This window comes from Sardina pilchardus, chromosome 23 (genome assembly GCF_963854185.1).
Source record: "Sardina pilchardus chromosome 23, fSarPil1.1, whole genome shotgun sequence".
NCBI classification, from domain to species: domain Eukaryota; kingdom Metazoa; phylum Chordata; class Actinopteri; order Clupeiformes; family Clupeidae; genus Sardina; species Sardina pilchardus.
Window position 1 is genome coordinate 18145111 of NC_085016.1, and position 22060 is coordinate 18167170.

General features: G+C 39.1%; 2 protein-coding genes across 4 annotated transcripts in view; both read left to right on the plus strand.

Annotated features, from left to right (window-relative positions):
• Window positions 1–505: 505 nt before the first annotated feature.
• Window positions 506–7796, plus strand: LOC134071588 (uncharacterized). Its single transcript, XM_062528369.1, has 2 exons — window positions 506–4680; window positions 7758–7796. Exon 1 carries the CDS (start codon window positions 949–951, stop codon window positions 4465–4467), a length of 3519 nt encoding a protein of 1172 aa, XP_062384353.1. The 5' UTR covers window positions 506–948; the 3' UTR covers window positions 4468–4680; window positions 7758–7796.
• Window positions 7797–11870: 4074 nt separating this feature from the next.
• LOC134071324 (uncharacterized) overlaps window positions 11871–22060 on the plus strand; it is a 31545-nt gene continuing 21355 nt past the window's right edge. The window contains exon 1 of one of the 3 annotated variants that reach the window (XM_062527999.1): window positions 11871–12074. Coding sequence is in view for 1 of the 3 variants with exons in the window: in XM_062527998.1 (XP_062383982.1) it covers window positions 13649–13733 (85 nt within the window). In the remaining 2 variants the exon portion in view is untranslated. Of the gene's footprint in view, window positions 12075–13487; window positions 13734–22060 lie in introns of those variants that run through there. The other 2 variants (XM_062527998.1, XM_062528000.1) reach the window with 2 other exon arrangements.

Consider the following 22060-nt stretch of genomic DNA (forward strand, 5'->3'; position numbering starts at 1 on the left):
CCCGATACACTTCCAGTGAATTATGTTAAGCTAGGCTAACGGTGTCAAATTGGTTTATGGTACGCACAGAGAAGAAAAGGGTATGTATCCTCTTGTAACTTTGGGTTAGATGGCAAATAGTTGGCAAATAGTCCAAAACGTTGGTGTATTCCTTGAACATTTGAAAATAAAACCATTGTAATTCCTCTAATACGAATTGCTATCCTGCTGTGCACACCACAGCAAGTAGATGGGTGTATTTGTTTTCTTTTGAATTTAAACGTATGAGACATTGAGATGATCATGCAATTTAACGGGCCAGAAACATGATTTGAATATGGTTTGGTTTGGATTACAATCAACAGATATGTGATACACAGATTAAATATTTAAGCATTGGCTAATGCACATTTATAACACTCAGAGATGAATTAACTTCTGATATGATTTTACCATAGACTCAATGAAGAATGGCAGAGGTGTATGGGCAGCAAGTACAAGCAAAAGGAAGTAGAGGAAGGCTCCAGTACCTGAAGGCCTACTACCAAAACCAAGAATCACACTGAGCACAACAAGGTCAACAGAAATCAACAACAGACCTAGTGGCTTCCCAGTTGGTCGTTGGTCTCTGGAGAAGAGGGCTACCCAGAAGGTTGCCAAGCACCCTATTGCTATTACTGAAAACCACCCAACCTAGTTGGTCAGTCTCGTCATTGTTATGGAAGTTCTTCAAACCACAAGAAGGCAATGAGTAAAGAAAGTAATGGAAATGCATTGTATCTACTTGATTCTTCTGTTTGCAACCATCATTTGATGGCAAACCTTGGATTAAATCACTTTTTATTGCCTGTGAACAATTGGAAAACCTTGGATTAAGCAAGAGTACACACAGGCTTACTGAGGCTCCAGTGGTGAGCAGAGGGAAAATCTATTGTCATAACAGTGGAGGTAGTCTTGGAAGTATGCAGAATGGATTGGGCCACGTCATGGAGGCTCATGAGTGTTGCAAGGGACAGAAGTCTTTGGGATCAAGACTGTTCCTACACTGAAAATGACATAAAGGATAAATGGGCGGTCCCTCAAAATGGCCCAACTGGGTTTAGGGGATGGAGTGACTCATGTATGCCTGAGGGGGGGAGAGATGATGGTGAAACCAATGGGCCCATGTTTGGGCCACTGGCTCAACTGAGATGCCTTGAAGCATCACACCACCAAAACAAGAAGAAATGCTCATATGAATGGGGTGAGTCCTGGAAGAGCATAAAATACACTGAAAAGGAGGATGTGAGCCTTGAAGAAGATACCTCTGAAAATGATGACAACGAAAATGAGGATGAGAGCTCTGAGGAAAATATGTCCCAAAATGAAGAAGATCAAGAGCATGACGATGAAGACGAGGATGAGAGCTCTGAGGAAAATGTGTTCCAAAATGAAGAAGATCAAGAGCATGACGATGAAGACGAGGATGAGAGCTCTGAGGAAAATATGTTCCAAAATGCAGAAGATCAAGAGCTTAATGATGAAGACAAGGATGAGAGCTCTGAGGAAAATATGTTCCAAAATGAAGATCAAGAGCATGACGAAGATGAGTACATAAGCCTTGAGGAAAATACGGCCCAAAATGAAGAAGACGAAGAGTATGATGATGAAGATGAGTTTTTGAGCCTTGAGGAAAATATGTCTCCAAATGATTACTATCAAGAATTTGATGATGAAGATGAGGATGTGAGCTCTGAGGGAAATATAGCCCAAACTGAGCCTTTGAGCCTTGAGGAAAATATGTCTCAAAATGATGACCATCAAGAACATGAAGATGTGAGCTCTGAGGAAAATATAGCCAAAACTGAGCCTTTGAGCCTTGAGGAAAATATGTCTCAAAATGATGACCATCAAGAAGATGAAAATGTGAACTCTGAGGAAAATATAGCCAAAACTGAGCCTTTGAGCCTTGAGGAAAATATATCTCAAAATGATGACTATCAACAATTTGATGATGAAGATGAGGACGTGAGCTCTGAGGGAAATATAGCCCAAACTGATGAAAGTGAAGATGATGACATCAAACAATCAATTTGGAAGTGGGGGGAATCCTGGAAATATTTACATCATCAGTTCCATATTCCTCCTCCACCCCCTCCTCCAAAAACCTCAGACAGTCCAGGATGGGACGAGGCTTGGAGAATATCAAGACCACTAGAGTGCCACTATGAGCCTTCAGAAAGTGAGTCTGATGAAACAGATTATAACGAACCATTAGACCCTTATATTCATGGTGTGATAATGCCTATATGCAAGACTGAGAAATACCAATTCTGGAGTGCACAGTCCTGTGAGGGAATCCCTGCCTTGGCTGAATGGGAAAAGTCTTGGGAGGTTGTTAAAAACCCACTCTTCCTAGAAAATGTGAAACTCCAAGAGGAAGTGGAGTCAATTGAAGAGGAAATGGAAAGTGAGGAAATGGAGAGTGAGGAAATGGAGAGTGATGAAATAGAGGTAGAAGAAAGTGAACCTGATGGATTACCTAAAAGGCTCGAGGCCAAAGACAAATATAAAAATTGGCTAAAACATATGAGTGCTCTATCAGAATGTGATTTTCCCTCTAAGTGGAAGGAGGCATGGAAATCCTCCATATCTAAACCTTGCTTTGGACAAAGGCATCTACCAAATAACCATAAACATAGACTTGACCATAAGACGATTCATTGGGTAGAGCCAGATAATACCGTTGCACTGACTGGACCAGTGACTCCTGAATCACCTTTGATGAAAAGAGACTTTACTGATTGGGATGAATCATGGAAATGCTCAAGTTTCCAATCCAGTTTTAGACCCTCAGCCACTGAGTGGAAAAATTCAAGCTGTTTAGGTTATGCGCTGAGAATACGCAGAGAGCAGAGGATAAAGGAGGTAGGCAATGAGAAATATGAAGATGATTCTGATAAATATGACATATTTGGTCTTCCAAAAAGGGGAATGAAACCAGAGATGCAGGGGAACTATACAATTTCTCCTGAATGCAAAGAGTCCTGCAAATCTTTAACGCATCAGACCAGAACTGAGGAAATCAGAGCTAGACCTAACCAATCAAAGCCATTTAGAGAGTATGAAACATCTGAGTCTGACTGGGCTGAGGCATTTAATTTCACAAATGGTACATTGAACCAGGACTGCAGCCTTTGGCATCAAGGATGGTCTTCCACTGACATTTTCAGACAAGAAAAATGGATAACACAACTCAAAGTCCTGAATGAGGAGGAGCCTCACAATGGCTCAAGTCGATTAACAGAATGGACAGATTCTTGGAGGTCCACCAGCAGACAGAACATTCGAGAGGATGCAACTGCAGCACAACCTTCACATCAACCTGCTCAGCAACCTCAGCAGTATTCTAGTCCATCTTCAGCAGATTGGAAGGACTCCTGGAGGTCTTCAAGCACTCAGTTCAGACAGACCATCCATGATGTAACCCCCATGACAAAGAGGCCAAACTTTTCTGGATTCAACCGCTATGATAAAATCTCAGAAGACAATAGAATTAAAAAACATATGGAGATCCAGCCCGGGAAAAGCCTCCATCGTGACCTGCAAGCGGGGAAGTTCAGCATATCCCTCAACCCTGATGTGTTTAAGGAGAGTGTTACTCCATCAGAATGGATTGAGTCTTGGAGAGTGGCAACACTTCAGAGACACCACCACAGATTGAAAAGTAACTCCCACTTGCTTGCCCTTATTGTTGAGGCTGAAGAACTTCCATCCTGGTGTAGAACCTGGAAGTTCATCAATCTGCTTCCTTGGCAGCACAAGCCACACTGGGACAAAGATCATGAAACCTTTGAAGTGGAAATTTGGCCGCCTCCAGTGCCTGAGTATATTCCACCCACACCACATATAGTGGAGGAAGAAGAAGAGCCAGCTCAGTGTGTGTCATGGAGGATTTGTAGCCCACAGCCTCCAGAGTGGGATGACACTCCAACATTATTCCATCGTGAAAATGAAGTGCTATGGTCAAGAAGAAGGTGCAAGAATGACCTCTATTTTTGTCTTAACACAGAGATACTCTCACAGGAATTATGGGGTCAATCTTGGCGATTTAAAAAGCTAGAGAGTAGTCCCAAGCCCCAGCCTGAGCCTGAACCAAGCTTAGTTATAATGTCAAAAAGAGATAAAATCAAGGTTGACATTCATTCTCAAATGGAGGAAACAAAACCTTTTGCCCCAATGTGGGCTAGAGCTATAAAGTTGTCTATGACAAAATACTGGCGGGTTCTAGGGGCACAAAGAGGGGGCGGTTCCACTCCTGTGGTGCCCACCCGTCCTACCCCGGCACCCATCCGCCCTTCACAGGTACCCAAACGCTCTGACCTGGCCAGCCGTTTTCTCATGCTTGTCAACCGTCCTTCCCTACTGTCCAGCCGTTCCCCCAAGTGCTCTTCCAAGTTGTCCAACCCTCATTCTATTGTGCCAGCATGGTTGAAAAAGTTTATCTAAAGTGCCCACTTGTGTCTTAATAAGTGCCCTTGTACTGGAGAAAACATGATTTCATGCCTTACAAGGTGCCTAACAACATTCTGAACTTGATGTTCCCAATGGGCGTCCTCCTAAGCCATTACCCTTGCTCTATGATGCTTTACACGAGAATGTACCAATAGGTGTCCTTTCCAGTAGAGAGGATCAGATGCTGTGCGGTATAGGAGACTACAGGTGAGATAGAATACATGATGAAGTATCCAATAACATGCTTGTCTACTAGAGAGGTAGATAGTGGGTAAACATGGGATGCAGTGCTATATTGTGTGTTGCTATATGCTTGAGAATATCGGAAAGTTCCTGGATGCTCCTCAAGTGGAGAAAAAGTGATCTTGTACCTTATGAGATATATAAGTGAGACAAATTGAAGTTCTCAAAAAAATTCCTAGTAAGGAAAATGAGATGCAGTGCCCAACAATCTCCCCTACAATATGCTTATTTAGGACAGGCTTTCTCAAAGTGTTGATGACAGTCCAAACGTGCCACCTTAGGCTTAGATCATTTTTAAATTATAATTTTTTTAGGGCATAACAAATCTTTGTGGTGTTTACTTGCGAGAGGCTGATCAATTAGGCTAATACCCAGCTAGCAATTTGTAATCTCACTGGTACTGTCTCCATTTTTGTTAGTCCTTGCAACACATACAATGCACACAATAATTTAATCATTCCGAATGTCTGGATGCTGAATGGTCAGACTTCTCGCTCTATTGTGCCAACAGAACTTCTGACTGTGATAGGAAACCAGGCAGCTGACATTTTGTTTACATAAATGTCACATTATGCACAAACATGACCAAATTCTGCTCTTCAAATTTGGAATGTGTAATACAAACTGTGAGCCTATCTTAGTTATTAATGGCTAGTTGCTGCCATCCGTTATTTCAAAATGCTTGCAACAACTGTTTTTTACCCATCAAAGACACTGATCTAGGTGAACAGATCAACAAGCCCTCTCTCACTTGGAAAAGATGCAACACCTATGTCAGGATGCTCTCCGTCAACTACAGCTTGGTGATTAAATGCATCATACCAAGCAAGCAAGTTGACTCCATGCAATAGGTCTCACTCTTTCCAGATGCAGTTGGATACTAGGTTTCCTCATCAACCACCAACTAAACAAACACACGTCCTCACCCTGACTCCTAGCACCAATGCTCCTCAGGGCTGTGTGCTGAGTTCCTTCATGCACTCTTTACACTACTGTCAGCCCATCCAATTCAAACACTATATTGTCATGTTTGCTGATGATGCATCTGCCATATGGTTGAGATAGGCCTCACTGCAGAACACAAGATCCATGGGGTGGAGCTGGATCTAAATCCAATTGCGTACTCTTGTACAATCACTACATAACATGTTATTTCCCAACAAAATATTAATTTATGCGCAAGTTGCTTCAAAGAAGTATTAGTTTCAATGCATATTAGTTTCAATGACCACCATACAAGTGATTTAGTTTGTATTTTCACTTAGCTTGGCATACGAAGCTAGCTAGCACGCTCATTCTCTGCCTATGGTTTAGCTAGCACACTAAACTAACTGTGCCTGAAACCTATTGTTTCCGTTTTTTTTTTTTTTTTTTACCCAAATTGGCCAAAGTGATCACATATTTGTATTAAGTATGAAACATGTTGTCTCATTATGTCAACAAAATATGACATGGAAGTATGTATTCAGATTCATTCATCATTCGAGTCTACTTGTTACTAAAACATTTTTAATTGTTTTAATTGTTTTAATTGTTTTAATTGCCGAACCAAATCGGTAGCAACAAGCCAACAACCTGAGACTTTTGCCACCTTCAAGCCATATCGGATATTCAGAAATTCGGACCGCCGACAGAGTTAAAATGGCTTGAACGCAAAGTCCAAACGTATTTTATGCTTGGAGACTCGTGCAGAACTCTTGTGCCCCAAGGTTCACTATTATATTCTCCAACCATGACAACCTCACTTGCAACAACACAAGAAACAAATCTCACTCTTATTACAAATAGGAAAGTTAATTTATCACTAACTACAGATAGAACCATAGTAAGCATTCCTAATAACTTATTTATGCGTTTCCTGTATGTTTTCTGAACTGATCTCATGAACACACTTTTTTTGGAGGTTGGGATTTTTAAAGTCGGCTGCATGAAAGCAGTATATGTTCAGGCAGATCTAACTCCGCCCACTGGACCTAGATCCAGCTCCACCCCCTGGATCTCACACTGCAGCGAGACCCACTTAATATGGTTGAATCAGACTACAACAAGGCCACATACAGGGAAGAGGTTCAAAGTCTGGCCATGTGTTGGGCCAACTATGAGGTGGTAGTAGCGTAATGGCTTAAGAGCAAGCATACAGTGGCAAGACAGTCGTAAATAACTATAAGTAAGAAATAGTAACTAACTGTACGTAACCATTATCTGGCCCAAAACACCAACAGACAGAGATTATCATGGCCTAGTGGCTGTGGAAAGAGCCACTTTAGCTTCGGGTTCCTGGGAGTCACCATCACAGAAGGCTTCTCTTGGGCTGACAGCATCTCAGCAGTGGACTGTAAAAGCCCAACAAAGCATTTACCCCCCCCCCCCCCCCCACACCCACCCCCCCACAGATGCACCACAGAGAGCATCTTCTGCACTAAAGCTATCAAAGGCCCTCCAATATTAACAGCATAGTTGCTATGTGAAGAGAGCTAAGAACATCATAACAGATGTTACACTCCCTGGACAAAATCTGTTTAAGCTTCTCCCATCGTGCAAGCACTTCAGATAAATGCCTGCATGCTTAAAAATGTGCAGATTAAAAAATGGTTTCCTCCCAAAAGCTGTGGCACTACTGAATACACACATCTCAGTCCGACAGAACTGCTGTGCTGCTATCATTGAGTGTGTACAATACTGTACTTTTACTTATTCAGATTCTGTAGTTTTTAAATAATCTTTTATATTTATTATTATTGTTGTTGTCTCATTTTTTTTAAAGTATGAATTCTTTAACGCAATATTTAAATTGACACAACAGCAATTTTGTTGTGTTTGCACAATGAAAATAAAATTCTTGAATCTTGAATGTGAAGCACTATATTGTTCATCATGGGGGCCTTATTCTTGCTTGTAGCAATTTGTGTGAACAATTCAGTTGTTGTGTTGTTTTTGTGAAGAATTGTATTCACCCTCTCTATTTAACTTTCATTTGTCTTTTACTCAGGCAACATGTGTTTACTGTGTTTTTTCTTTCTCTGTCTGTTTGTCTTTATCAGAGAAACTCTATACTGTCTCCCTCGGTAATAAAAAGGAACTACGTCCCCAGAATGTGTTTCCTTTCACATATTCACGCAGTGACTTATAAACATATATTTTAAATGTTATATTCTTGGTTATCTTAACAGTCCACGACGCCAGTTAGTCAATATTACAATATAACTAATATTATACTAACTATAATATAATACAATACAATACAATACAATATAATATAATATAATACAATATATTGTTAAATTAATGTATGATTAATTAGTGGTTTATAAGGAATTAAGTTACATTCATTTGGAGATCTATAAAGGAGCAGCCATGTCATGGACATGAACAAATCAATGTGAAATTACTGTATCACAGATAAACAGTGGGAGGGGGGTGGGTATGGGGGGTATTGAGATTTGTGCTTTGACATTGTATAGCTTTGTTTGACAATAAAAACAGCAAATGAAAAACAAAACAAAACAAAACAAATACAATATTCAAAATCTGGAGGTGTACGGGGTCCTCAAGGATGCACCATCAATGTAAAAATATACTGTATGTGGGTACTCATTCAGATTTCTCTGTGTTATTCTAACATCATTAATCTTATTAAGAATCCTTCATCATTACTCATCCATCAAAGACTTTTGTCAAGTAAATAGCAAAATGTGGGCTACTATAAAAAGTAATCTCTCTTGGGACACATCAAATGATGTGGGCCTTGAGTTTGACGCATGAAGTATATATGCGGAAGAAGGGAAGTGCATGGTATGGTATGTTTGGTGTGTTGGGTTGTGAGATGTGCTAGGAGGTGTGTTGGGAGAGGAGGTATTATGTGAGCTGGGTCTTCAAGAGTTTCTTAAAGACAGAGAGGAACAACCCTGCTCTGGTAGCACTTGGTAGCTCCCTCCACTGCCGGGGAAGACTGCCAAAAAGAGTGACATGCCTTAAAAGTTCCTCTTGTTTGAGACTTCTTCTTGCTTAGGAACTGGGAAGCACCAGAGGTAAGTTGTGTTTGTGTGTTTTCTCTGGATTCTCTCTGGATTCATAAATGCAATATACACTGTTTTTTTTTCCAGTAACCACAAATATATGGGGACATTTTATCTGTAAATGTATGCCTCATTTATAATGCAAATATTCTATAATATAAACACATTGGCACACATTGGAATGAAACTGCTTGAAACTGTTATTTGTTGCAATTACTGTTGAAGCTGTTAATGCCATTTTGCAATAAAGATTTTGTAGCTGCTCTATTGGTCTTGATCATTTTTTAATATATTCTAACTTTCTTTTGAGTTGTCATGTTTATCTATGAATGTGCTTGAACTTGATTATACTGTATCAATCAACTGTAGTGCACCAATAATTACCTTTCTATAGTGCACTAATTAAACATTGGGTTGGGAGTGCAGAAATGTTAATGCTTAACCAAATCAATCTATTGTGAACATAACATAAGAAAAGGTTTGTGTATAGAGTGGAACTCATTAACAACACTACCAAAGTCTTACTAATATCTAGCACATCAAATAATAAAGTTTACAACCAAGTTTACAAACAATTCACTAATGACTGAAAATGTTGAATACTTCCTTGTTTGTTAACAGTAATATAACGACCTGAACTTTATTTAACAATCAATTTGCCATTCATAAGATTGTTATTATAAAATGCTAATAAATGGTAAACATTGTAATAAATAAAGTGAAGCTTTATTGTTAAGAACTATTGTGTAAGGTGATTTGTTTTTTAAATCGTCTGAAATTGATTGACAAAGCCATTGGCAACAGTGTAAGTATGCCATAATTTGTTATCCACAAAATTGAAAAAGAGATAGAGCCTTAGAGAGAGAGAGAGAGAGAGAGAGAGAGAGAGAGAGATTGTGTTCCAACTTAGAGCAACACCATTTAGCCAAATTGTCACCAACAAAGAAGGAAAGCTTATGTTTCATGTGTCCAAATGACAGGCCTGACTCTCCTCAATCCCTTGTTGAAAAACAAGGTGGAGACCAACTGTCTTTCCCTACAAGTGTGTCACAGAGAGCAATCCTGTTACTGTGCCGAGGTCACTGTATCTAAGGCTCTTTATTCCAGAATGTTCTCTACGTCTAGAATAGGGATAGACACCAGAAGAAAAGTATGCCTGTTGCTTAGGCCACAGTAAGATGAGAATGAAGGAGTCGTATCAGTGCTCTATAAATAGCAAAGGCCAAAGAATCCTGATTACACTGTGTGGGCCCAGTTAGTTACAGTTGGGTTGAATAAGTTGCTTCTGCCTGCACTGTGGGGACAGGCTACCAACAGGTTAGTTCCGAGAGCTGTTACTCTGGTGAGTTTTCTTGTTTACCTTTTAATTATGTTTTCATGTGGATGTAATTGTCAATGTTGTGCCGTGAGACAAAACAAGAAACTATTTTTGAAACTTGACCTGATTTCACACGCCCCACCCAAAGGAGATTGAGTTTGCAGGTGGTGTTGCCACATTAGCACACTCTCTCTCCCTTTGCAAATTCGGCCAGAATTGTTTGGTTTAGGAGACTATAGGCTACATTTAGCTGAAAACATTTATATGATTGAAGGATATCTATGCCCTATCAACATCAGTTGATATTAATAAACCTTCTAGATCTTAAGAACTAAGAGTTTTGAATTTGCTGATAGTGCACAGGGTAGTAGAATCTATATTCATTAATATTAGCCTTTAGGCTTGCTACTGAGCTTCTTGTTGATGCATACCATCACATTGGTAAATTCAAGCCAGCACTCTAAAAATGGATTGAGGCTCTGCAGTTAAAAACTGGAGCAGTCCAAACTATCTAAATTATAGTGAACCCAGATAGCAAACTCCTACTGGCATCAATCGGACCACCCTGTTGATTTTGGGCTGAACCCAATAGTGGTGTGCCACTTATCTCTCAGGAGCATCAATGTTGTTCATGATGGCCTGTTCAATGGCCATCTTTCGCAAAACCTTGCATAGAAATACCAGTTGTAACCCCTAGATGGCAACACAATACAATTATTTTCTTTAGGCTACATAGCCTATATAAGTCAGGCAATTCAAATTAACCTAATACAAGGTTTAATAATTAAAACATTTTAAATCACATTTTTTCTGAAGAGCAAGTCAGAACAATGTCATTGCCATGTTGGCAATGTAGTTTTGTTAAAGGAACACTTAATCGTTTTTTCATATTAAATTACGTTATTCCCTTAACTAAGACGAGCTGATACATACCTCTCACGTTTCAATGCGTGCACTCACTGGCTAAGACGCGCGGCGCTACTTTGATAGCACTTAGCTAGCCCAGTTCATTCATTAGGATCCAGAGATGAAGTTAGAAGCGACCAAACACCTCAATGTTTTCCCTTAAACGAGTAGTCACACGACCAAGTATGGTGAGACAAAATAATAATTGTATTGTGTGGCACAGTAATATCCTCACTCCAAAGTGAAACTGAAAGTGCAAGAGTGATGATATTACTGCGCCGAGTCGATGTGCTCCCAGTGTTGCTTCGCCCAGTCAAAGTGTTATTCCGCCACACAACATAGTTATCCCTCTTACCCGCTTAGAAATGCACCACATTTTATTTTGTCTCACCATACTTGGTCATTTGACTACTTGTGTCACTATATTTTAATAGGGAAAACATGGAGATGTTTGGTCATTTCTAAATTCCTCTCTGTTTGGATCCTAATGAATTAACTGGGCTAGCTAAGTGCTATCAAAGTAGCGCTGTGCGCCAGAGCCAGTGAGTGCAGGCATTGAAACGTGAGAGGTATGTATCAACTCGTCTTAGTTGAGGGAATAACATAATTCAATATGAAAAAACGGTGAAGTGTCCCTTTAATGTGCCCAAGTAGTGATGCCTCACCAACCTATCTAGCTCAAGTTGCTGCAGCTAGGCAGCTTCAGTGCTACACTCTGGGAGCATATTCCTGAGCCCCCATGTTCATGCCCCCAGGATTCAGCAGAGTTTTGAGTCTGATCTAAATAGAAATGTACACAGATGAAACATTGATTTGTTAGCCATATTACTGTACAACTCAGTAATAAACTGCTTTCTGATGTGTTCACACCATAGGATCAATCAAATGTGGCACGAGTACACACAAGAGGAAGGCTCCAGTACCTGACGGCACACCAACAGCAACTTAGTGAACATGGTCACTGGCTTCGGAGAATGAGGCTCCTGAGAAGGTTGAGAAGCTCTCCTTACTGGAAAACTCTCAGCCTAGTGCATCAGTATAGTCATAGACTTCAAAGCTTTGCAAGCTCTCTTGCTGGATTGAGCAAGAGTACACAAATACTGAGAAGGGCCCCAGCGGTAAGTAGAGGGAGGTAAAGTTGTGGGGGAAAAAAAAGTTACGCTCAAACATTGCAGTCTTTGGACCAGCTGCCACTTGAGTGGGAGTCATCTTGGAAGTATAAAAAATCTGAGAAAAAATGGATGGTGCAAAGAATGGTGCACCTGTTCGACTAATGTGCCTTAATGAATTTGAATGGACTCCATCCGAATGGATTGAGTCTTGGAAGACCACAAAAGTCTCCAAAAATGGGGATTGGCCCTTTAAAGCAAATATGGACCAAAACATAGAAAACAAACAGTACAGCAAAGAAATATCAAAGTCCATGTTGGCGGGATCTTGGAAATATTTCAATAGTCAGTTTCATTCTGTATCAAACTCCTCAGCAAAAAACTCAAAGAGCTCTCTGTGGGCTGATGCATGGAAGATCTCAAAAGCAATGGAGTATCATGATGAGCCTTCTGAAACCACAGATGATGTAATTGATTCCAAACCATTAGCCTCTTATGTCCATGGTGCAATCATACCTGTATGTAGGGCTGAGAAGTACAAATTCTGGAGTAACCAGTTTCATGAGGGTAACACTGCCCTGGCTGAATGGAAAAAATCTTGTGAGGTTGTTAAAAACTCATCCATTCTTCAAAATGTGAAACCCACAAAGAAAGTGGAGTCAAAGGAAAAAGAAAAAGAAAGTGAGGAAACAAAGGTAGAAGAGAGTGAACCCGATGGATTCCCTAAAAGGCTCAAGCCCAAAGATAAGTTTAAAAATCGGCAAAAACGTATGAATCCTCTATCACAATGTGATTTTCCTTTTGAGTGGAATGACTCTTGGAAATTTTCCACATCTCAACATAAGGAGGGCCACTGGGAAACGTCAAATACTGAATGGATGGAGTCATGGAGGGTGGCAACACTTCAGAGACACCACAACACTTTGAAAAGTAACTCCCACTTGTTCGCTCCTCTTCTTAACGCAGAAGAAGTTCCACCATGGTGTAGAACCTGGAAGTTCATCAATCTTCTTCCTCGGCAGCACAAGCCATTCTGGGACAAAGATCATGAACACTTTGAAGTGGAAATATGGCCGCCTCCAGTAATTGAATATGTTCCCCCCTCATATTCAGCAGAGGAAAAAGAACCAGGATGGAGCATGTCATGGAGGATTTGTGGCCAACAGCCTTTGGAGTGGGCTGACACTCCTAAAGTATTCTATCGTAAAGATGAGGTACTGTGGTCAAAGAGGAGGTGCAATGACAACCTCCGTTCTTGTTTTAACTCGGAGATACTCTCACAGAGATTGTGGGGAAAATCTTGGAGATTCAGGAAACTAGAGAGTAGTCTTATGCCCCAAATGAGTACCACATCCACGCTTCCAATGGCAAAAACTGATACAACAAAGCAGCACCTTTTTTCTGAAATGGAGAAAACCAAACCACTTGCCCCAACATGGTCAAAATCAGCTAAATTAGCCTCAACCCAACCCCAGGCAAAAAGCAGCCCCACCAATGGAGGCAAAGGAATAGTGGAGGCCGAGAATATTTCTTTGAAATGGGTTGATTCGCGGGCGCTTTCAAATGATTCAAAGAGTAGCCAAATGGAAAAGCTATCTTGGTCTGAGTGGGTGAACTCTTGGAGGTTCCTGCTTTCTTCTTATTCTCCAGAAAAGAAAAAGCCTTCATGTAAGTCCTTTTATAATATCTGTCATCTTGGTGATTTGCAGATAATATTTTGCTTGCGCAACAATGTGTTCTTAATATTATCATATTATTCGGTGTCATAATATGCACTGTAAAAAATAAAAATGTGCTTTATCCAGTTTAAATGATTTTCTGAATCATTACTATGAAAAAATCCAATTACCATACAAGAATAAAGAAAAACATGTTAGATCAACAGTTTGACACACAAATGTTTCCAAACATGCATTTGTGAGTAAACTGAACTTGGAATATTAAGTTCCCAGGCTGTGGTGCCAAATGATTGACATACACGGGGTTTCCCATAGATATTTGAAGGGGTTCGTTCCCTTGTCGACACAACGCAAACGGTTCTCTTTTATCAGCAAGACTTGCATGGAAGACTTCGTGAAGCACGCTTGAGCTTGGAAATGTAAGTAACTTTTTTTGATATTGTATTCTAGTTATGAAGTGATTTTGAATAACCTTGTTAGGTTCCATGAAATACATCTAAACTAAAAAGTGCTTTTTACGGTGAGAAACCACTTCTGCTAGTCAGTCAGTGCTAGCATTTCAAGGACGTTATGGTTGGGCTTTAGCTAGCAGTCTCTCTAAATAACATACAGTTAAACGTTTCAGCCATGCCACCAACTAGGCTACTACATAATTTATTGGTTCACATAATGTATCATCGTTGTGCCACCAGGACTGCAAGTTGTTAAATGAGATTACAATTCTTGTTTAACTAGGCTAGTTGCAGACGTCTTTTTATGACTATCAGCTAGCCTGAACAAGACTAGATTAGCCTAGCTGCTCCTCTTCCATTAACTGCTAAGTAAAGAAAGTAGTGAACACATGTCTTCTCTGCCAAGGCTAAACATACTAGACGTTTGTTACACTTGTCATGCAGGCAATAACATGAATCATTTTTAACACATTTGGTTATCTTTATGTGAAATTGTATTTTATTTATTGCTATGGAATAGTGTTGATTGTTAGTCAGGTACATTTATGCATTTAGCAGACTAAAAGCGACTTCCATTGCTCATATATCCATTACTTCAGGGCCAGTCTCCCCTATATATGGTGTTATGTTGTGATAGCCTACATTGTGACAATATATCAAGTGGTATTAGGTAGTGATGTTTGTGTGGTATCTAGGTTACATGTATTCCCAGGTAAAAAAAAAACCTATTGAAAATATACTTTTTCAGAGTGTAATAAGTAGAGTGTGTACTTTTTTCGTCAAATCCAAGTATATTTAAGTATATTAAAGTATGTATTAAGTTCATCGTAATACAAACTTCACTATACTTCAAGTGTGTAGGGTATGCTAAATTGGAACAACTATTTACAAACTTCAAGTGCACTGAAGTACACTAATTAAAATGAGCAATTAAGCATACTTACAGTACAATTACATTGTATGACCATTCTAATAGAAGTACACTTAAAAAATAATTGGAGCTCAACTTACAGTTGAGTTTAAGTACATTTTGTACATACTGTTATCATACTAAGTATTACTATAAAGTATGTTAATTTAGTATGCCTCTTTAATATTTCAAGTGATCTACAAATGCACTTCCGTACTATATTTAGTGCATTTAAAGTGTCCCACTATGACAATGATAACATATTTCAAGTGAATTTCAATTACAAGCTAAACATCATAGACACATACTTTCAGTGCAATATTATTATATTTTATTGTAGAAAAGAACTGTCTTTGAAGTATATTTTATCTGTACTTTAATTCCCATATTGTTATACTTTGGCATACATGTCGATATTACACTTTAAGTGTATTACATTACAATTAATTTCAAGTGCATTACAACAGATTACAAATCTCATTTCAGAAAGGGAACTTTATTACAATAAAATTACAAAAATACATAATTCAAGCAAAGGATATATAATGCTAATAACACAATAACAGGAACATAACTACACATCACCATTCACATTTATTGAATATTACAACACGCAAATGCAGCAAAGTCCCTGAATTTGCATGAATTGGTGAACGTGCAAGATCACAAAATCATGGAGGGCCTGCACAATGCTAATGAGGGATCGGTTCAAGGTACTTCAGTCATAGTACCATGTCTTCACTGCAAGTCTCACTGCTAGTGCGTGGTGAGTCGCTTTGGCTGGAGGAAATAGATGAATCTGCCATGTTGTTTATGACTGCTTTCAGTGATGACACCAGTCCTGGCAGCTCTAAAACAAGGATGCAATATAAAAAGGGTCAGTATCACATTATGATACAAAGAATAAGTATCACATTGTGTCAGAAAATAGAGCATATACAGCGAGGATAAGTATTGGAACCCATGCTAAAGTTGACTAAAAAAATTAGGAAATATCCAACCTTTAAGGACACCAATTGTCTTTGTGAGTGAAATGTATAGCAAATAAATAAATGTTCTTCCTTAAAATACAGGGGTCATAAGTATTTGCTCCCATATGTTAAATTCCCATAGAGGCAGGAAGATTTCTGTCTTTAAAAGCCACTTATTTCATGGATCCAGTATACTAGGCATCCTGATAAAGTATCCTCAGCCTTTGGAATTAAAATAGCCCCACATCACATACCCTTCACCATACCTAGAGACTGGTATGATGTTTTTTTTTTCAGTTAGCCTATTAGCCGGGTTGGCATTGAGCCCAATGAGCATCAAACCAGCTAATAACTGAAAAAAAAAGGTCAGGTGAGGTCAGGACTGTGTGCAGGCCAGTCAAGTTCATACACACCAAACTATATCATTCACGTCTTTATGGACCTTGCTTTGCACACTGATGCACAGTCATGTTGGAACAGTAAGAGATTTTGGACAATTCCATGCTCCCAACTTTGTGGGAACAGTTTTGGGAATTGCCCCTTTCTGTTCCAACATGACTGTGCACCAGTGCACAACGCTAGGTCCGCAAAGACATGGATGACAGAGTTTAGTGTTGACTGGCCTGCACAGTCCTGACCTCAACCCAATAGAACACCTTTGGGATGAATTAGAGCAGAGACTGAGAGCCACCTCGTCCAACATCAATGTACAACCTCACAAATGCGCTTCTGGATGAATGGTCAAAAAAGCTATAGCTGCAAAGGGTGGACCAACATCATATTAAACTCTATAAATTAAGAATGGGATGTCTATTGACATCACTATACTTTTGGCAATATAGTGTACGCCGATGCAAGCTCTAGAGTGCTTCATCAATGAAAAATACTGTCCGTCTCCACGACTTCTTTGATGCATTTTCATGCAGTAAGAGAGTCTGAGGTCCATTTTCACCGAATTTACACTGTTTTTTGGGATATTCATTTACACTTACCAGGTATTCCTTTGAGTTTCTCAGGGCCTTCAAGTACACAACAAGTGCTTGCAGGTGGCAAACTCTCAACGAGCCAATGATGGGATTCTGCAAAACAGGGAAATATAATAACACTACTTTACTTACACTTACAAATTAAGCATCTTAATGTTTACTACGCCTTTACCGTGCAATCCCCCAATGTTAACTTGGAGATTTGGGTATTGGGATGCAATGCCTGTTTACTGCTCCATGGATAGAGGAGTTTCAAAAGACTCTCAATACATTGGAAATGCATTATAAGATGTATGTAATGCTCATGACTTAGAGAGAGGTGGGGCATGTGACAAGGTGTGTTTACGTAATCACATGTAGAGGTTCATATAATGCATTTCCAATGTATTGAGAGATTTTTTGGAACACATTGATCTTCAATGCAAATCTATTCATGGGGTAGAAACAGGTAGTGCAACCCAAAAATGTAAATGTTAACATTCAAATTCGTCATGTCAGCATGGTCAAAAATGTTTCGTTGACAGGTGCATGTTACGGCCCTGTAGCTCATGGCCTAATATTGGTTTTCAAAGTGGGAGGCACAAAACAACTTCTCACTAACCCGATCAATGGCAGCCATGATCTCCTTAATCTTATGTCTTGTTTCTCCTCCCTTCCTATGGCACTCAGCAGACAGCCTGGAGCAGATGTCAAGTTCTGGCATAAACTTGGACTTCAGTTGCACAATGCGTGTGAAATTCTGCACATCTTGAACCATACGAGGGTAGAGGGGACAGAAAGAATGTACAAAACAACCCAGCATTTGTAGAAAGAATTACAATTAGCATACAGAAAACATTGATCTAAGTATGATATCTGCTTCAGTGACTATGAAGAGCATTCCATGCTTATAATAAACAGGGACAATGATAATAATTATGCACATAGGTATGGGTGTCTACCGCAAAAGTAACCATGAGCTAACCTGTAATGCTTCTGTAAGAGAGACCTCAATGACGCTGATGTCTTGCACTCTGCACTCCCACGTCTGTGGAGAAAGTATATCAAACTCAACAAATTTACACCATGCAAAACTATAATAATATCAGATTACTGAAATCTTTTAGAATTTGAATTAAAAGTTGGGAAGAAAACATTTAATTACATTGAGGCTTGTTTGTGATTAACAAATCACTCAAACATTTAGAGTAGGCAGCCTCTACCATGATCATGAAAAACTTACTTGCTTTACTCGTTTAATATAGAAGTCGAATGAGAGCAAGTAGCCTACAATAATGCTGATCACATCATACAAAAATAATGATAAGTCTAACGTTTGTGTAACTTGTCCTTCAAAGATAGTCTGCACGTGATAAACGTTACAGAGAGACTAGGCAAGATGGTGTGGTTTGCTACACGGACATTCAAATAATTCAAATGTTTGTGGACGAACTTTAGTGTCTGTAACAACGCAAATTGTTCATGACACATAAGGACAATTTGGTAACACAGACTGGCCTGCACCTACGTTTAAACATTAAACTTTTCAGATAATAATCTAACTATTAGTATTCTAAGCCTAACACATAAACATAGGCTGGGTTTGTGCGGGGCTAGCTAGCGGCTATCTTATGTTAGCCGTTAACTGCTAGCTGCATGAAACAGCAAACACATGAAGTCGTCCTGACCTGGTCACATCCATGAACATTCAATTGTGTTTTATGAAACAAACCCATCAATGCATAACCACCCCTATTTTCGGCAGGGAGTAAAACTGACCTGGGAAACATGATACAATTCTAACGTTAGCCTGAGATGATTAGCTGTTAGCTACTTAGCCGCCCACATGAGATCTGCTGAACCTCATGTGGGCGGCTAAGTAGCTAGCAGCTAATCATCTCAGGCTAACGTTAGAATTGTATCATGTTTCCCAGGTTTGTTGTCATGCTAAACTCCCTAAAATTACACCGAACTCAAAATAAGAACACTGTGTGTTTAGCAAATACATACCTTACAATCCACGAGTGAGGGAGAAGAGGCAGACCTGCCACAGCCAGAGACCCTCGTTTGTGCGTTTTGAAATAATGCTTCTACGGCGACCATAGAGTGAAATATTTCCTCCAAACACGAATGCATTTCGTATAACTGACTCCTTTTCACCTAGAAACCTATTTTTTACAGTCTATGCTAGAAACCTAATTTTATTGTGTAAATCCTACGAAAAAGGATTCATTAAGATGAGCAATAGTGAGATTTCATTTTTTTGAGAGTGAGTACTGCCAAGTACTGAGATTCTGATACTGAATTGACATGTAAATACAATATCTGTAAAAATAATTACTGTTCTTAAAGTGACTTTTCTGTCAATCAAGTGTTTATTAATACATGGTGGTGATAGTGTAGACCAGGGGTCGGCAATTAAGTTTGGCCTCGGGCCAGATATTTTCCAAGCCATTACATAGCGGGCCACAAGTTCACAACCAAAACAATTGGCGAATTTAATTCATTAATATCGGAGGAGGTAAAAATGATAGGCGCTCTTGAAATGTCAGAGCAGATGTAGGTTAAATTTATCGATTGGTCATTGGGGGCGCTATTATATGCCTGTGTGTTTAAAAAATAAATACAAAAAAACACCAGAAAAACATTTCCACGCGTTGCTGTTAGCTGTCAAAGATGGCACTATCAAAAAATCTGAAGAGAAAAGTTAACAGCGAAAACAGGATCTTTAATGATGAATGGACAGAGAACTATGCCTTCACCCTCCCTAATTTTATTAATACAAAGCCCACATGCCTGATCTGTAACAACTAACGAGGGTGTCTCTGCATGCAATGAGTAGGATACAAGACGGCACCACGAAACTAAGCATGCTAATTGAAAGGTTGCGTTCCTAAATAACACGCACGGTATGTTTGAAACTCGTGTTTTACTTTTCACAGTTCTATGTGCGTAAATTGCCTTGATGTCAGGCCTGTTTAAAATAAGTCGTGTTTTAATTATCACCATAAGCCTATGTCCGTTGTTTGAATTACAACATGGGTTTTAGGGACTAGCTTGGAATTTGAGAACCAGCGCTGTCCACTGACTTCATTTGTTTTTGCATGTTGTGCGTTCACGCTGCACCTCGCTGCGTGCTTCTTCACTCGTATTCAGATGAAACAAATATCTAAGCATTTAGATTGAATGAAATTCTTCTGTTCTGGAAAGTTGCGTTTCAAAATTAAGAGCATTTTTGAGACTGGCAGTCCGATTTTTAAAAAGTTTTTTTTTTTTTTTTTTCATTCTCTGGTTCAAAAGATCTCACGGGCCAGATTTGTTTTGCTTGCGGGCCGCATCTGGCCCGCGGGCCGCCTATTGCCGACCCCTGGTGTAGACTTATGTATTCCCTCACCAAGATGTGGAGCCAAATGAAAAAAATATAATTTGTACAAAATAAACTTACTTCGTCCACACTGCAACATTTAATCACATTACTCTTTCAGATATCAGCCTAACAATGTAAAAACACTTTCCATTGGTAGACTACAGTAAATTAATACATTACCACCAATTAGTTGAAATCAAATGTACACTTTCAAAAAGTATACTAACTCTGTATTACAAATAAGTGCACTTACTTAAAGTGCATTAAAATATCACTATATATTTTTTTATATTTTAACATATTTTGTGAAAGTATTCCGATATACCACTAAAAATGCACTTATTTTAGAGTGTACTGTACAAAGTGTACAGAAGTAACACTTCTAATAAAGTGAGATGATAGTACACTGTAAAAAAGTATGCTAACAGTTTATTTGCAGAAATGACACTTTCCATAAGTACACTAAATTGCCACTCAAATTTATGTCAAATTTAATACACTTAAAACATTGGTACTTCTATCAAATTTAAAATACACTAACAACAAAGTACACTTTCAAAAAGTGCAATCAAAAGACAATTTGATTATTGTGAAATTAGTATACTTTCTTTTTGGACTCAGAAGTTGAACTTAATTACACATATTTTTAAGTATACTTTATAAAGTATACATTAAACTCACTTCAAATAAAGCACAGAAACGAAGAAGCATACTTGCTTTATACTTCATGTACTTTAACCATATTACTAATACACTTAAGTACACTACTTTTTTACCTGGGTTTATTTGAATGAGACTCACAGCATGGTACTTTGAGTACTATAGGTCTTGTCAAGTTGAGTACAGTGACTATAGTGAAGTGGTTATTGCTGAAATCAATGACCTGAATCATTACTATCCCTTGGCAGCCTATGCAGTTAGAGGAAAGCTCTGGGTGACACCTAGGACACGCTTACGCTAAGAGAAAATGGTAAGTGGTATTTACAATGCTCGAATGTTAAAGTTAAAGGAACACTTAACCGTTTTTTCATATTAAACTATGTTATTCCCTTAACTAAGACGAGTTGATACATACCTCTCATGTTTCAATGCATGCACTCACTGGCTCTGGCGGGAGGCACTACTTTGATAGCACTTAGCTAGCCCAATTCATTCATTAGGATCCAAACAGAGATGAATTTAGAAACGATCAAACATCTCCATGTTTTCCCTATTAAAATACAGTAGCACGAGTAGTCACACAACCAAGTATGGTGAGACAAAATAAAACATGGTGCATTTCTAAGCGGGTAAGAGGGATAACTATGTTATTTGGCAGAATAACAATTGGGAGCACTTCGACTCGGCGCAGTAATATCTTCACTCATGCACTTTCAGTTTCACTTTGGAGTGAGGATATTACTGCGCTGAGTCGAAGTGCTCCCAATTGTTATTCCGCCACACAATATAGTTATCCCTCTTACCTGCTTAGAAATGCACCACTTTTTATTTTGTCTCACCATACTTGGTCGTGTGACTGCTCGTGCAGCTGTATTTTAATAGGGAAAACATGGAGGTGTTTGGTCGCTTCTAATTTCATCTCTGTTAGGATCCTAATGAATGAACAACTGGGCTAGCAACAACTTGATGATGAGGTGTGTGCACAGTACAC

Excerpts from the sequence above, each read along its gene's own strand:
- LOC134071588 (XM_062528369.1), top strand. The coding sequence starts at position 949 with ATGGATTGGGCCACGTCATGGAGGCTCATGAGTGTTGCAAGGGACAGA.